Source organism: Salmo salar, chromosome ssa19 (assembly GCF_905237065.1).
Source record: "Salmo salar chromosome ssa19, Ssal_v3.1, whole genome shotgun sequence".
Taxonomy (NCBI): domain Eukaryota; kingdom Metazoa; phylum Chordata; class Actinopteri; order Salmoniformes; family Salmonidae; genus Salmo; species Salmo salar.
In genome coordinates this window covers 73807800-73823399 of record NC_059460.1, presented here as the reverse complement: position 1 = coordinate 73823399, position 15600 = coordinate 73807800, and the positions used below count along the sequence as shown (strand labels likewise).

The 15600-nt window shown below is 47.1% G+C and overlaps 1 protein-coding gene across 18 annotated transcripts in view; it reads right to left on the bottom strand.

The window, feature by feature from the left end:
- LOC106579599 (histone-lysine N-methyltransferase 2C) overlaps positions 1 to 15600 on the bottom strand; it is a 373485-nt gene that overhangs the window by 3070 nt on the left and 354815 nt on the right. For 14 of the 18 annotated variants that reach the window (XM_014159676.2, XM_014159658.2, XM_014159660.2 and 11 more), the window contains 14 exons: positions 13107 to 14909; positions 12696 to 12902; positions 9328 to 9492; positions 8990 to 9131; positions 8616 to 8763; positions 8251 to 8429; positions 7880 to 8013; positions 7017 to 7287; positions 6238 to 6350; positions 5325 to 5408; positions 3861 to 5031; positions 3418 to 3554; positions 1190 to 1332; positions 260 to 443 (listed from right to left, as the gene is read on the bottom strand). In XM_014159676.2, coding sequence (XP_014015151.2) covers positions 260 to 443; positions 1190 to 1332; positions 3418 to 3554; positions 3861 to 5031; positions 5325 to 5408; positions 6238 to 6350; positions 7017 to 7287; positions 7880 to 8013; positions 8251 to 8429; positions 8616 to 8763; positions 8990 to 9131; positions 9328 to 9492; positions 12696 to 12902; positions 13107 to 14909 — 4881 coding nt within the window. The remainder of the gene's footprint in view (positions 1 to 259; positions 444 to 1189; positions 1333 to 3417; positions 3555 to 3860; positions 5032 to 5324; positions 5409 to 6237; positions 6351 to 7016; positions 7288 to 7879; positions 8014 to 8250; positions 8430 to 8615; positions 8764 to 8989; positions 9132 to 9327; positions 9493 to 12695; positions 12903 to 13106; positions 14910 to 15600) is intronic. The other 4 variants (XM_014159662.2, XM_014159677.2, XM_045702710.1 and 1 more) reach the window with 3 other exon arrangements.

The window sequence follows — 15600 nt, the reverse complement described above, 5'->3', positions numbered from 1 at the left end:
ACACTGAACTCAATGAATCTGAAAGCAAACCACCACTATGAATGATATCAAATGATGCCATATCAGTCATGCCCTCATAAGCCAACAGGTAACTTGTACTTACTTACCACAAAAGCAACCATTGAATTCAATCAATGTGCATCAAGCAAAATGGATTGAGATACTTCTGTGCCTGAATAAGTTAGGCAATTATATTGAATGTGCATCAGGGCCTGAGTAGAGTCTGCATGTAGCCCTAGCACAGTGCAGAGGTGCCCACCTGAATGCGGGAGCGCGCCAGGTACACGTTGCTCTTCCACTCAGCTTTCATGCGTCGGTACTGGAAGGGGACGGATGCAAACTGCTTGGGGATCACCTCTTCCGGTGCTTCCACCACACCCACGCTGCCAACCGTCTGCATGGACTTAGAGGAGACGATGCCGGTGCTGGACAAAGTGTGAGGTCTATGGGAAGAGGAGGAGCCAAAACATACAACACCCTGAAGCATTCCCGCAGGAAGTAGCATATGACCATCGAAATAGAAACACAGTACTACCATTCTACTTATTCTATTTCTATGCACGTATGACATCGATGGCAAGTGGGACTGCATTATGGTGGTTTTCTGGACTAACAGACACGGCCAATGGATAATCTCCATTTAAAGGTCCAGGAATAGGCTTCATTTTGGTCCTCCGGGGAAAGCGGTGTTCCACCAAACGAGAAGCAAGCCAGAGTTATTGGGGTGGAAAGGCAGTTAAATGTGTGGCTGGGAGCAGATATACCATTCCAGGAACCCAGGATGTTTAACATCAGCATTATTTTACAGCGAATGTGTCATTATAGCGCTAATGTGTCACTTATGTGTCACCAGGGCACTAAGACAGCAAGATGTACAATGCTGACTGAAAACAGATGTGACATTGAAGGATGACTATTTCAAGAAAACAGTGATGAGGGAAGCCAGTTATCTTTTGTTACTGAGTTGTCCAGTGATTTAAACAAATTAAAGCTTAAAGATTTTGACTTCCAAGTATGCAGCAGTGAAGTTAAAGTATAAGGAAGAACATGCATAAAGAAAGAGGATACTGAATTAGAGAGAGCGAACACCTTGTTGTGGATGGAACAAAGACAATGTGTTGCAGAGATAAAACAGTGATCAACCAAAACAAACATGGCAGGAACTTAAGTGTAAAATGACACAGAATACCTTAACACCAACCTCTTGACATGGCTGCAGGCCTTGGGTTCTGAGCGGGCACTGCCACTTGGGTTTATGGCCAAGGGGAGCTCCATGAGAGGGTTGCGTCCGAACCGGAAAGTATATCTGTCACAGGCTTCCACTCCAGGGAGCTGCACACACACACACACAAATATATACTGCTCAAAAAAATAAAGGGAACACTTAAACAACACATCCTAGATCTGAATGAAAGAAATAATCTTATTAAATACTTTTTTCTTTACATAGTTGAATGTGCTGACAACAAAATCACACAAAAATAATCAATGGAAATCCAATTTATCAACCCATGGAGGTCTGGATTTGGAGTCACACTCAAAATTAAAGTGGAAAACCACACTACAGGCTGATCCAACTTTGATGTAATGTCCTTAAAACAAGTCAAAATGAGGCTCAGTAGTATGTGTGGCCTCAACGTGCCTGTATGACCTCCCTACAACGCCTGGGCATGCTCCTGATGAGGTGGCGGATGGTCTCCTGAGGGTTCTCCTCCCAGACCTGGACTAAAGCATCCGCCAACTCCTGGACAGTCTGTGGTGCAACGTGGCGTTGGTGGATGGAGCGAGACATGATGTCCCAGATGTGCTCAATTGGATTCAGGTCTGGGGAACGGGCGGGCCAGTCCATAGCATCAATGCCTTCCTCTTGCAGGAACTGCTGACACACTCCAGCCACATGAGGTCTAGCATTGTCTTGCATTAGGAGGAACCCAGGGCCAACCGCACCAGCATATGGTCTCACAAGGGGTCTGAGGATCTCATCTCGGTACCTAATGGCAGTTAGGCTACCTCTGGCGAGCACATGGAGGGCTGTGTGGCCCCCCAAAGAAATGCCACCCCACACCATGACTGACCCACCGCCAAACCGGTCATGCTGGAGGATGTTGCAGGCAGCAGAACATTCTCCACGGCGTCTGTCATGTGCTCAGTGTGAACCTGCTTTCATCTGTGAAGAGCACAGGGCGCCAGTGGCGAATTTGCCAATCTTGGTGTTCTCTGGCAAATGCCAAACGTCCTGCACGGTGTTGGGCTGTAAGCACAACCCCCACCTGTGGATGTCGGGCCCTCATACCACCCTCATGGAGTCTGTTTCTGACCGTTTGAGCAGACACATGCACATTTGTGGCCTGCTGGAGGTCATTTTGCAGGGCTCTGGCAGTGCTTCTCCTGCTCCTCCTAGCACAAAGGCGGAGGTAGCGGTCCTGCTACTGGGTTGTTGCCCTACTACGGCCTCCTCCACGTCTCCTGATGTACTGGCCTGTCTCCTGGTAGCGCCTCCATGCTCTGGACACTACGCTGACAGACACAGCAAACCTTCTTGCCACAGCTCGCATTGATGTGCCATCCTGGATGAGCTGCACTACCTGAGCCACTTGTGTGGGTTGTAGACTCCGTCTCATGCTACCACTAGAGTGAAAGCACCGCCAGCATTCAAAAGTGACCAAAACATCAGCCAGGAAGCATAGGAACTGAGAAGTGGTCTGTGGTCCCTACCTGCAGAACCACTCCTTTATTGGGGGTGTCTTGCTAATTGCCTATAATTTCCACCTGTTGTCTATTCCATTTGCACAACAGCATGTGAAATTTAATGTCAATCAGTGTTGCTTCCTAACTGGACAGTTTGATTTCACAGAAGTGTGATTGACTTGGAGTTACATTGTGTTGTTTTAGTGTTCCCTTTATTTTTTTGAGCAGTGTATATTATTTTACATTTTCAAGCAGTTCAATCCATTAAAATGGGTCAATAATAACCAATAGTTGTTAATTACAAGCTGCAATTAAGTATTCATCTTACTTTAAACACTCAATAGTACATTTCAGGTTTCCATGAAGATACATGAGTGGATTTATTGAACTGTTTTTCCTACAGGGAGTTTAAAAAATACATCCTCTTACACCACTTAACCTTAGATTGAAAAAGTGTTTTCATAATCAACTGCAAAGTCAGATACAACTAAAGTGTGTTTGATGGAGAACCTTTCATCAAAGTACTTAGAGTGCATATGGAAAGCCTTTTACTTTAAAGCACTTAATGGAGTTGAAGTTATTTTGCATTGGAGCTTTTAACAAAAGTGTAAAAAATGAGCCCAAACCAATTCAAAAGACAAAACCAAACTGCTATACTGTACACCCACCTAAAACGTTCAACTCTCTCAGACTATTCATTTTACTCTCTCTTGCCATCTCTGCTCTTACCGATTCTACGATCCTGGTGACGGCGGTGACGGTGAATCCAAACAGGTCCTCTCCCTTCAGGTAGACGGGGAACAGTTTTAGAGTTCCTGATTCATTACGCCGGTCAGCCACAGGCTCCAGAATCTTGTCCCATACACCTACAACACAGAGGGGAGATTCAACAGTCAGGGTAACTAGATGTTACTAGATTCATTTATCAGGATGTGTCTAGTTTTACTTTGTGTAAATCTAACCTTAACCCATGTTTTGGCTGGTTTTCTAACCATCTTATCTAACAATCCTTCACCCTGTTTCTACACCAGGCAAATGCATTTGTCAAAGTATTTGAGGTGAGTTTGATGTTGCTTTCGAATTGTTTGCACATTTTGGACATAAGTGGACCTGAAGTATTTGACTTATGTATTTGACCCAGGTCGATTTTTCACCCCACCCTGCCCTCTTACCTTTGGGTGAGGCGCCGGTGAGCACCAGGTCATCGTAGCCTTGCTCTATCACCCGCACCACAAACTCCGGCTGGCCCTCGTTCTCCTCAACCGAGCACAGGTATCGGCATCGGTGGTTGCCATGGCGTGTGCTCCAGTAGATGCGGCTGGCCCGGTAGCCCACGGGGAAGATGGCGTTCGCTGAGTGGAAGGCAGCCATCTGCTGGGGCAGCAGCTGACCCACGGTGTGGAACACCAGGCTTCCCACACGGAACGTGTGCCGGCGCTCGCCACGCTGCACGATGCTGGCCATCTGCCGCGCCTCGTCGCGCTGCACGTAAACGCGGCGGAAAACTGTGAAGCATCGCAGCTCCTGGTCGTGGTGGGGAGTGGCGGGCGCCACGGCCCTGTCACCGCCACTGCCGATGCCACGGGGCCGGTGCAGATGACACAGCATTGTCTTGTCCTTAAAGAAGGTGCACTGGGCCTTGAGCGCGCACGTGAAGTGGTAGGCGTTGCCGCAGCGCAGCCGGTGGCAGCCACTGGTGGCGCCTGTCTGCTGGCAGTAGGTGCAGCGCACCGCCATGCCCCGCCGCAGGGCCAGCTCCACGTTGATCAGGGCGCCCGCCTGCGTCTCATACACCTCAGATGACCACAGGGCGCAGTTCAGGTGTACCCACAGGTCCAAGTCCAGGTTGAGGAGGCGTGCGGGTCCGTCTGTCATGCCATCGCCCTCCTCGTGGCAAAAGCAGCAACGCCGCAGGTCCCGGGGGAGGGGATCGGGACGCAGAGAGGCACCCAGCTTCCTCAGCAGCTCATCCACCTCATCCTCACCGGGCAGAGAGGACAGTAGGCTGCCTCTAGTGGGAAACACGACGTGTACACTCCACTTGCGCCAGCGCAGGCCCTTCCAGCGCTTGTGGTGGCGGGGCGACATGTCATCACCACCCCCGCTGGCAGAGTGGACTGCTCGGGGCCTTGGCTTGAGCTTGACCGTCACCTTGAGGGTGTCCGGCTTAGGTTTCTCTGTGGGGAAGGAGATGGGAGGGGGGCTGGAGGGAGCAGACTCTTTGGGCTGCAGCTTTGCCAGGCAGCGGACGTCCAGTGTGGACATGTTGTTGCTATACTTGTGGAGCACCTTAGACGGGCTCTCTTTGACCGACGACTCAGGCAAGAGAGGAGAGATGTTTGGCTGCAAAAGAGAGTTTACTCATTAGGAATCCAATGAAAAGTATCATGCTAATTACTCTCAGCAATGGCATCTTTGTTTGCCCAGCTGTGGTCATTGTTAGACCATGTTAGAATATTTCACTGCGCTAAAATAAAAACACATAAATCCACTCATTCTCCATGCAATCTACAACCTATTGTAACAATCCTGCCTTGTCGTCTGTCTACCTACTATACTGGTGTCAGTGAGGTTCTCAAAAAGCTAAGAGAGAAAAAGTGAAGAGTCAAGACAAGTGTCCAGTTAGAGATACACACCTTACTGTCTGTGGCTTTGGACTGTGTGGCTGCGGCGTGGAGGACAAAACAGTTGCGGCTGCAGAAGACCAGGCTCGGTCTCTCCTGCAGAAAGCAGAGACGTCAGCATCATGTTCAGTTGCCACAAAAATAAAGGAAATGCTCCGAAACGGGGAGGACAACTAAACCTGTCCAATAAGAAACGCTCATTTTTGTTTTCTGTTGCAAAACGTTTTGCCTTAATGACCAGGAACCAGGTCACTTGTTCTGAACTATTCAACTAGGCAAGTCAGTTAAGAACAAATTCTTATTTACAATGATGGCCTAGGAACAGTGGGTTAACTGCCTTGTTCAGGGGCAGAACGACAGATTTGTACCTTGTCAGCTCGGGGATTCGACCTTTCGGTTACTAGTCCAACGGTCTAACCACTAGGCTACCTGCCGCCCCATTATTCCCTTTGCACTCCTCAAAGTGATCTTCAGACACCCCACCTATGGATCAAAGAGCCTATGGTGCCACAGACCTTGTGTTGACTCCATAAGTCGTCGGTACATTTGAATAATTTGTGTGTGTATATGTGTGGGCTGGCAGGAGGAGAAGATCAAAAGGTAACGTCCTGATTTAAACAGCCTGGCAGTTACATGCTCAACTCGGGCCATCTCGACTCATCTCGTGGTAAATCAGATGGTGCGTCACGGCAGTTAGCTTTACTTTATTTCATTACTATTGTTGGGCTTAGATAAATCTCATTCCATATCAACAAAACTCTGATAATGTTCACTGTACACTACTAGTATTATGGTAATACTTAAAATAATTGACAATTCATACGATAGGAATTAATTTCAGGCTTTTGCAGTTTAAATGACTAAACATGTTCATATTAAGTAATAACACTTGCTTCAGTTGAGCAACAACTGATCTGGGGCTTACCCGTTTGCTGCAGGCTAGGTCTTTGGTGGACTTGCGCACTCCGTTTCCCAGAACCACCACCTTGCAGTGGCAGCACCACTGGGGTTTAGGCCCCTCCCCCCTGGCAGCTGAACCTAAAACACAAACAAAATCAAATGAGACTGACCATCAACATCACAGAACACTTTACAAGACAAAAAACACCTGGGTGAAAGACAGATATTGTGATTGCATTGGGGTTATTTCAAAAGGGCTTCTTCACAATCAAATTAGCCAAAGAGCTAACAGGTTCAACCTCCCCAATCATTAACTTTTCACATCTCAGACATGATCAATACGAGGCTAGATGGGACTATCCACTGAGAGTAGAGAGGTTTCTGACTCACACACAGACTGGTGTTTCCATGCCCAGCTTTTGCCCAAAATCTGTTCTAAACAGCCAATTGCCTTTATTGAGGGTGGGAAAATAACTTAATCACAGTGCTTATTTGCCTGCCATTTTCTGAGCTAAAAGAAATGTACCAAAATAGCTTGTACAAACTGAAAAATCTGGTTTTGAAATAACCAAAATGAAAAGCTTAGGAACAAGTTTCCTAGTTATGCTAGGAACGCATGCCATTTGATTGTTGATAACATGACAGTGATGAATACATACATTTAAATGGAGTAAGATAGGTTTTTGTGCAATAATTTCACTTAAAGATATGGCACCAGCTCTGTGGGCCAGAAACCTCATTTCTTCCATCACTATCAGTTGTTACCATCAGCAGATTAAAGTTGGATTGCTGGTGGGTACTGACCTGCGCTGGTGGGCGGGCCAATGGGCTGAAACTGCTGGCTAATTCTGGGCTGATTGGGTGATCCGGGGGGTCTCAGAGACCTCATGGTGGGGGGCTGCTGGTGCTGGGGAAACATGGATACGTGAAGGGGGTCCATTCCCTGGGTCTGAGGCACCTTGAGTCCAGCCAGTAAGGCCAGGGAGCTGCGCTCTGGGCTGCGGGTCACCTCGTAGCTGCTGGGGACGGTCACACACAGTAGCTCGGCCACCGCAGCCACAACGCCAGGGATGTTCTGCAGGTCCAGAAGTGTCAGGGAAGTCAAATAAGTTTATAGCCAGTGGTGGTCAATACAACAGCACCGGGGTCGGCAACAGGCGGCCCAAAACCGGCCCGCGAGTGATTTTTGTATTTTTGGGGGGAAACCTATTTTTATTATTTTGTTTTGGACTAAAATGACCAGGAATTCTGTAAAAACTGTGTTTAATTTAGGAAATCGGTTCCCAAATAAAAAAATATATACATGTGATCGTGTCTCAACATAATCAAGGTATAAAATTATTATTTTCAAATACAAGCTCTTTTTGGGCTTAGTTGTAGTCAATTTGCAATGTGCAAATTATTATAATTATTTCCCCCGACAAAAATCATCCCACGGCTGAATCTAGTTGCCTGCCCGAAGCTATACGTGAGACTATCATGGAAAATAGCTTTCTTGAATGTGTTGTATATAGTCTGGCTTGGTTAACCAGTAGTGTATTTACATATATGTATGTATTCACTATGTCCACTGCAATTCAGTCTATAGCTGCAAATGTGTACAACATGAAATAAACTTAACTATAATAGTAAAAATGGGTTGTTTACAGTTGCGTTTAGCCACTCACCTCCGCTGAGACCGGATTCAAGGTGATTTCTATGGATACCAGGCCAGCTTTGGTGCAGGATGGAGGCTGTCCAAACTGGGACCCGAAGAAGGAGCTTGAGGGTTCAGTCTTGACCTCTTGCTTTATCTCAGTTCCTAAAGGAAACAACCAGACAATCTAATATTACACAGGAACTAACACAAAGCAGCAGTTAAAATGCTTGTATAACCCTGGCCTGAGAATTATTCGTAAAGGTCCTCACCAATACAATGGCTACCTAATGATTAGTATTACTAACAAGCAAAACTTCTAACTCAACATAACTCTAAAGTACCATGTATTGGTACCTCTACTTCAGCCAGGAGTGAAAGGTGTGTATGTGTGATTCTTACCTTTCCCGCTGGCGCTAGGCAGCATGGGTATGACGGGAGAGGAGCAAGGCGAGGTGGGCTCCTCCTTGACCTTTGACAGGTCGGGGTAGCGGCTGATCTCCATGCCAACTACACTCTCGGGGGATGAGGAGGGGACAAAGCTGTCGGGGGTGTCCCTGTCTACACAGTGGTCCTGGCCCCTGGGACGTACACAGAATGAAGGAAACTAGTTCAACCACTGAGCCAGCGCAGTACAGCAGGATATAAGTCAGTCTTTAATACTCCACTGAGAAGCAAAGTGAGTTACTATAGTTACTCATTCAGAAGCCAGGTAGGAACCATCCTGCCTCTAAATCCCATTGAAATGTGGATTTGCAAGTCCTCACCTGAGTTCCTCCTGGTTGTTATGGGGTGGTGTGGGGAGCGAGGCGGGAACGTCCACTGTCTTGGGCCCCTGGGTGATGGCATGGGCCATGAGGTCTTCCTCTGTCCGGAACGCTGTAGGCAGATGCTTGGCTCCCAGGCCTTTGATCACTAATGTTAATTCAACAACAAACATATTTCAGCCATTGAAAAACAAAAATGCATTGTCCTTTTTATTTTCAGATCACAGAAATGTGTCATGCCATTAAAATGCCAGCAAAGATTCTTTGATATATATATATATATATATAACATACTTTTAAATCACTTTAATATTAGCTACAATATTACCACAGCATTACTTCTCCGAAGTGATTTTTAACACGAGTCACTTTACCATCATGGCCGCCCAAGACAGCAGCTTTCCTGGCGAGGTCATCGGCCGTGGCGAACCCGTTGACCATCTTCTGCCTCGCCATGGGAGGCGGCGTGGGTGGGAGTGATGCTGGAGGGGTAGGTGGGTTGCTCAAGTTGTTCTGCTACAAAATGGCAAAGCAGACATTTTAACTGGACCCAACTAGGGAAATGTGTTTGACTATACAGGAACATTCAACAGTGTGCGGGTATCCTTTTCCATTAAATCTATTTCCTATGATATACCTTGTTGTACTCTTCACCTGAAAAACAGACGAATGTGCCTACACAACTTTTGACCTAAGGGTGTGCTCTCTTCACCTTGTAGATGAGCTGTGAATAGTAGTCTGACACGCCGTCCAGAGAGGCGCTGCCGAAGGAGCCCGACAGCCTGTTCTCCCCGTTGAGCTGCCCGCTGCCGAAGGGTGGGAAGTGGGCAAAGTTGACCCCCATTAGGGGCTCCATCAGGGGCAGCAGAGAGAGCTGCTGTGGTGGAAGAGAGGAAATAGGGTTAGTAAGGCCAAAGGCTTTCGCACTGCTTGAATTTCGAGGTAAGCACTTAACAGGATTAGAAATTGAATGAAATCTATCGACGGTTATTAACTGAAGTCATTTTATCGAAAGTGTACGGAGACTTGGGAGGTCAAGACAAAAAGCAGAATAGTTCACTGCTGCATAACCCATGGTATATCTTCTCATGTCTACTGGGGCGGCAGGGTAGCCTAGTGCGTTGGACTCGTAATCGAAAGGTTGCAAGTTCGAATCCCTGAGCTGACAAGGTACAAATCTGTCGTTCTGCCCCTGAACAAGGCAGTTAACCCACTGTTCCTAGGCCGTCATTGTAAATAAGAATTTGTTCTTAACTGACCTGCCTAGTTAAATAAAGGTACAATAAAATAATTTGAATGACATGCAATTTCCTTATTTTATTATTATTCACCTAAAAAGTACTATATATTTTCCATGTAATATTCTGTTTATGCCTTCCACAAATTCCGAGTGCTTCGTTTAAAAATCCACGGAACGTTCAATTAAACCTAAATTAATTACATATTAAGATGACAGTAATTTATGAGGTGTGTTAACAGAAAAATAGCAACTACAGAGGAAGATATCAGATACAAGTTCATCTACAAAATCAGCAGCAGCCTGAGTGCTAATTTGCCCATAGCGGCACCACACAGTTGCAACATTAAACACCATCAATCAAATGTTGTTTTTTTTAAATGATCAAAATACAGACATTTGTACTAAATAAAACTCTTGTTTTAGGCCTGGCTATACTACCAGACCAAATCAGCCAATCAACATATTCACAGTGGCGACCCGTCCTATGGGACTCCAGAGTGACGCAGCGGTCTAAGGCACTGCATCTCAGTGCTAGAGGTGTCACTACTGACCCTGGTTTGATCCCGGGCTGTATCGCAACTGGCCGTGATCTGGAGTCCCATAGGGCGGCACACAATTGGCCCAGCGTCATCCGGGTTGGGGAGGGTTTGGCTGGGGTAGGCTGTCATTGTAAAATATGAATTTGTTTTTAACTGACTTGCCTAGTTAAATAAAGATTTAATAAAAAAAGGGCAGGTGGGGCGTTTGCATGTTATTTTTGCATTAATACGCGTCACATATCAGTTTGCAAACAATGTAAAAATAAATGAATCATTGAGTTAATAAAGCCGCATATAAACATTGTCTTTTTTTTGTTTTCTTGAGTAAGTCAGCTCCAAAATGCAGATGTTTCAGGCTAGCTCAGTGCTTTCTGTGGTGGTGGGGCAGCCAGGGGAAAATACGGAGCGTAGGGGATGTTAATGTTCTCTAGTTGTGCCGTGATTGGCTCAGTGTTCTGTCACTCATGGGGACACTACGTCACTGCAAAATCTACAGGGAGAGCTAGAAAATTCAAGGCCCTTGGGTGCTGCCATAGATTTACATTAGAAGTGCCAATCCAAGAAGGCTCAAGGTCAAGGTGACTGTACGTTTGTTTATCCCATGTGTAACTCTGGGTTGTTGTTTTTGTCGCACTGCTTTGCTTTATCTTGGCCAGGTCACAGTTGAAATGAGAACTTGTTCTCAACTAGCCTACCTGGTTAAATAAAGGTGAAATAAAAACAAAAATTACAAAAATTGGCCACAGATAAAACAACGTCATATCTACTGTAGCATTGATTGGACTGATCATGTCAACATCATACTTTCAAAATCTTAGCAAGCAAGCTAGACAAGCAGTCATCAACATCAAGTCAACAATCTACTGGTAAATCCTTGTCATATCAAGAGAAATTCTAGATAAAACAGCCAATGGACAAACATTACACAAAAAGTTGGAAATCACAAATTCAACAATGTTTGGAAGGAATCAGTGGCTAACTGCAAGCTTTGAAAATCAATCACTACTGTAGCCTGATATTCAGTGGAGAAGGTGTGTAGTCCAAGTATGTGTTTAAGGGCCTCTTTTCCATGCTTAAAATGATAAACATTCACATGCAACACCATGGGCCAGAAAAAGTTGAATACATTGGCCATACTGTCAATCCAGCATGACTTCTGCCGCGGTCAAGACAACTGGGAACTCGGAAAGAAACGAGCTCCGACTGGGAAAATACGTTTTGAACGGTCATCCAACTCGGAATTCCAAGTCGGGAAACTCAGGCCTCTTTCTAGAGCTCCGACCTGAACATCACTGGCGTCATGATTCAAACTTAGTTCCCAGTTGTCTTGAAAGCACCATAAATCCAGAGAATGCCAGACTTATGACAAAATTTGCCATCAAGATGGACCGCCACACCACCTTCCTGTTCAAGTGAGCACAGAACAAGGTAAGTGCAAAATGGCTTGTATGCTGCTGCATAAATGATGTAATATGCCAGGAAGATATGTATACTGTAGCTAAGAAAGTAATACTAAGTGTATGTTGTGTAGTAAGCTGTTAGTAGCCCATGTGCCTCACCCTAATAATTTTGTCCCTTTCCCCCTCATAATTTAGCCTACTGTTCTGACTTGGTGGTGCACATGTAGCCTAAAGCCTGTTTTAGAGAAATGTCATCATCGAATATTGTAAGAGCTTTAATGGTCTGCTTATTATGGCCCTTTTATTTATCCTATGGTCCTGACTTGATAAACAGGGATAATACTCTTAACGGCCCATGCCCTGAATTCTGTCGCTGTACATTTCAAAAGTGCTGAAAAAAAGTTATATTGACTACGTCCGTCTTAGCTCACTCATCTTAATCGAAATTACAGAATGCCTCTTATCCTATTGTCGTCCCCTTATGCCATAGTTTGTACATCTCAATTGTCAGTGGAATCCACATTTGTTTAAGCAAGTCAGCCATATCAGCTATGTTTTTTTAAAGGCAGTAAATGAGGCTGAATTAATTGTTTCGCTGCCAGACAAGACTCCGCTGATAGCCAGGTGTAGCGGTGGTAAGGATTCACTACATGGTGCTGAAAAGAAAGCTCTGTTGTTGGGACAGCTTTACGTATGGCCCTAACAGTTTGTGGGCACTGTTTGTCACCGTTATAGTGCAATTCATGTGTTGTGTAGTGGCTTTGCTGCCATGCATAAAAACATTTTTTGTTGAGTTTGCCCCACCAAGATTTACATGCTAAAATCGCCACTGCAGATTCAATAAACACAAGTTAATCAACACATTCAACACTGTTTGGTGTCTGACTACTATGACATGTACCTGTTTGAGCTGGGTCAGACTGTCAGTACTGGAATAACCGATCTGCCTCTCCTCTTCCTCCTTCTTCCTCCTCTTGTAGCGTGACGGCGGTTTCTCCGCCCCGTTTTTGGGCGTCCGTTTGTTGCGTTGCTGCTTCCTTTTGCCCTGTGCCGGAACCGAGGGTTCTAGGAGCTCTGTGCTTCCTGTCAGCTGACTGTGCGGGGGAGTCTGGGAAAATACAATGATACAAGCAAGGTTGGTGAGCTACTATGTGAGCTAATAATATAGACACAACAAAGGGCTTTCTTTAGGAATGTAGTACTGAATAGTACTGAATTTTTTGTGCATTTTATACCCAAATAGTTTGATTTTAGAACATGTAGTATCCTATGGGTGTGATGATTATAGTGTCTGTGGTCTTTCCCTTCTCACCATGTTGTTGGTGGTGGAGGCCGGCTTGGCGGTGGCTTTGAGGGCTGCCGAGGCCTCCTGCTCTGAGCTAAGGCTGTTGCAGGACATCTGCTGTGTGGGAGGGGTCTGGTTGGCGCTGGCACACGGCGGGGGCGTACTCTTGTTCTTCAGCAGGTGCTTAAGCAGCTCGTTCCCTGCGTCGCCCCCTTTGGCGCCATGGACGGGCGAAGAGAGCCCCCCCTCGCTTCCCTCCTCCTTCACTACCCCCCCGGCTCGGGGACCATGCCCCAAGGCAGACCCTTCGTTGGCTGCCGCAGCCCCTCTGCACTCAGTCTCTATCCTCTCCAGCTTGATTTGGAGGGTTTCGTCAAACAGGGAGGCCCGGTCATTCTCTGAGCCCATGTTGGAGAGCCCACCCTGGGCTAAGCTGCTGCCCGAGAGCTGCCTCTCCAGTTCTGAGGAGGGGGCCAAACCCGAGGACCCCACAGGGAGGAAAAGATCGGACAGATCCTGCTCTCCAGGAATGCTGAGGCTCCGGGTGGGAGTGGATGAGGTGTCAGACACGTGGGAGGGAGTCAGTGGGGTGCAGTGGTCTGAGTGGGGAGTGGATGGGGTCTTGACTGAGTCTGCATCGTCGACAGAGTCTCTCTTCTTCTTCCTGTTCCTCTTCTTCTTGGCCTTCTCCTCTGGGATGATGTTGGAATAGAGCTGGATCAAGGACTGGCCTGAGCCGGGGTAGTTGGGAGGTAGGGGAGTGGATGAGTCCATTCCGAACGGGGGTCCATGTCCCTCGCCCCCAACCTGAGGCATCATCCCACGGCCTCTGAACCCAGTGGGACGGGGCTGTCCAGGGGGGTAGTTAAGCCCCTGTAGCATGGGGATTTTGGACCGGAAATTGGGACCCATCTCGGGACTACCAAATGCCCTGTTCCCAGGCATGGACCTGCGCTCACCATCCGGCATAAAGCCCTGACCTGGGAGTGGCCCGCCAGTGCTGGTGAAGCTTGGCTGCATGTTGCTCTGCTCGGGGTACATGGGCCCTAGCTGCCCCTGCTGTTGTTGAGGCCTAGAGGGTTGCATGAAGTCTTGGGGCAGATCAGTACTGTAGAATGGCATGTGGGCCAGGCTATCCCCTCCGGGGTTTGTAGCTCCAGGGCCAGATGGGAGCCCAGTAGGCCCCAGACCCAGGCCTTGCTGCTCCATCTCCAGCCGCTGCTGCATGGCCCGGTGCCTCTCCACCTCCTGCATCAGCTGGACCCGCTGTCTCTCCTGCTGCTCCCTCAGGCGGTCCCGCCTCTCGCGCTCCTGGAAGCCCTCGCTGAATGGGTTGTTGTCGTCAAATTTCACAGCGAGGCTGTTGCCACCACTTCCACCGCTGGCTCCCTGGGCACCTGTTCCGTTTCCCGTTGGTGTAGCTTTTGCGCCAGGCACCACTGAGGGTGGGGGCTGAGGTGGTAGTTGGGCCTGGGGTGGTAACTGGGGCGGTGGTAACTGGGGCAACTGGGCAGGGCTGGCAAGGGGCATCGGTGGGGGCATGTGAGCTGGAATTCTTGGACCTGGGCCTCCCATCAGTCCTTGGGCTCCCCCTGGGTGCCAACCTGGCATGTTGGGAATGCGGGCAGGGTTATGTTGGCCGGGGTGGGGCTGCATTGGCATCATGGGCCCCATCATGGGCTGGCCCATAGGGGGCGCTCCAGGCATCATAGGGGCAGCTTGAGTAGGCATCCCAGGCATCATAGGAGCCTGGAGACTAGGCCGTTGCTGCTGCTGCTTGACACGGTACTCCTCTATCAGCTCTGCATGGTCTTTCTGCTGTTTCCGAATCTACCAGAGAGAAATAAAACAGAGAAATGTGAGCAAATTGACAGGATCCCACCCAATTCTTCACAGTCCAAGAAGGCATTGAGAAACATTTTTAGACACCACTTTTGTATCCAGTCCAATTAAAATTGGTATTTACCTGGCAATCACAGAAAGAACAGAGTGATCAAATACTATTTTCTGTTACTTATGCCTCCATATAATTGGCAATTACCTGGAACTAGAGAATGCTTAGTGATATAGTAAATGTTTCAATGAATTCCCTACCCACAAAAAAAAAATCAGATTGAACCATTACCAAGTAAATAACATTATCATAATATCTTACAATATACTGCCAAAAAAGGAAACACTTGAGTAAATGAGGGATACAAAGTCTATTGAAAGCAGATGCTTCCACACAGGTGTGGTTCCTGAGTTAATTAAGCAATTAACATCCCATCAAGCTTAGGGTCATGCATAAAAATGCTCAGTTACCCATTATTTTGTCTACCATGGCTAGAAGAGATTTCAATGACTTTGAAAGAGGGTCTCAAAGGAGCATAGGGGGTTTAAAGGGTGTGTGTGTGTCAGTCACCAGATCTCAAACCAATTGAACACTTATTGTAGATTCTGTAGACAGCGTTTTCCACCACTATCAACAAAACACCAACTGATGGAATTTGTGGAAGAATGCTGTCGCATCCCTCCAATA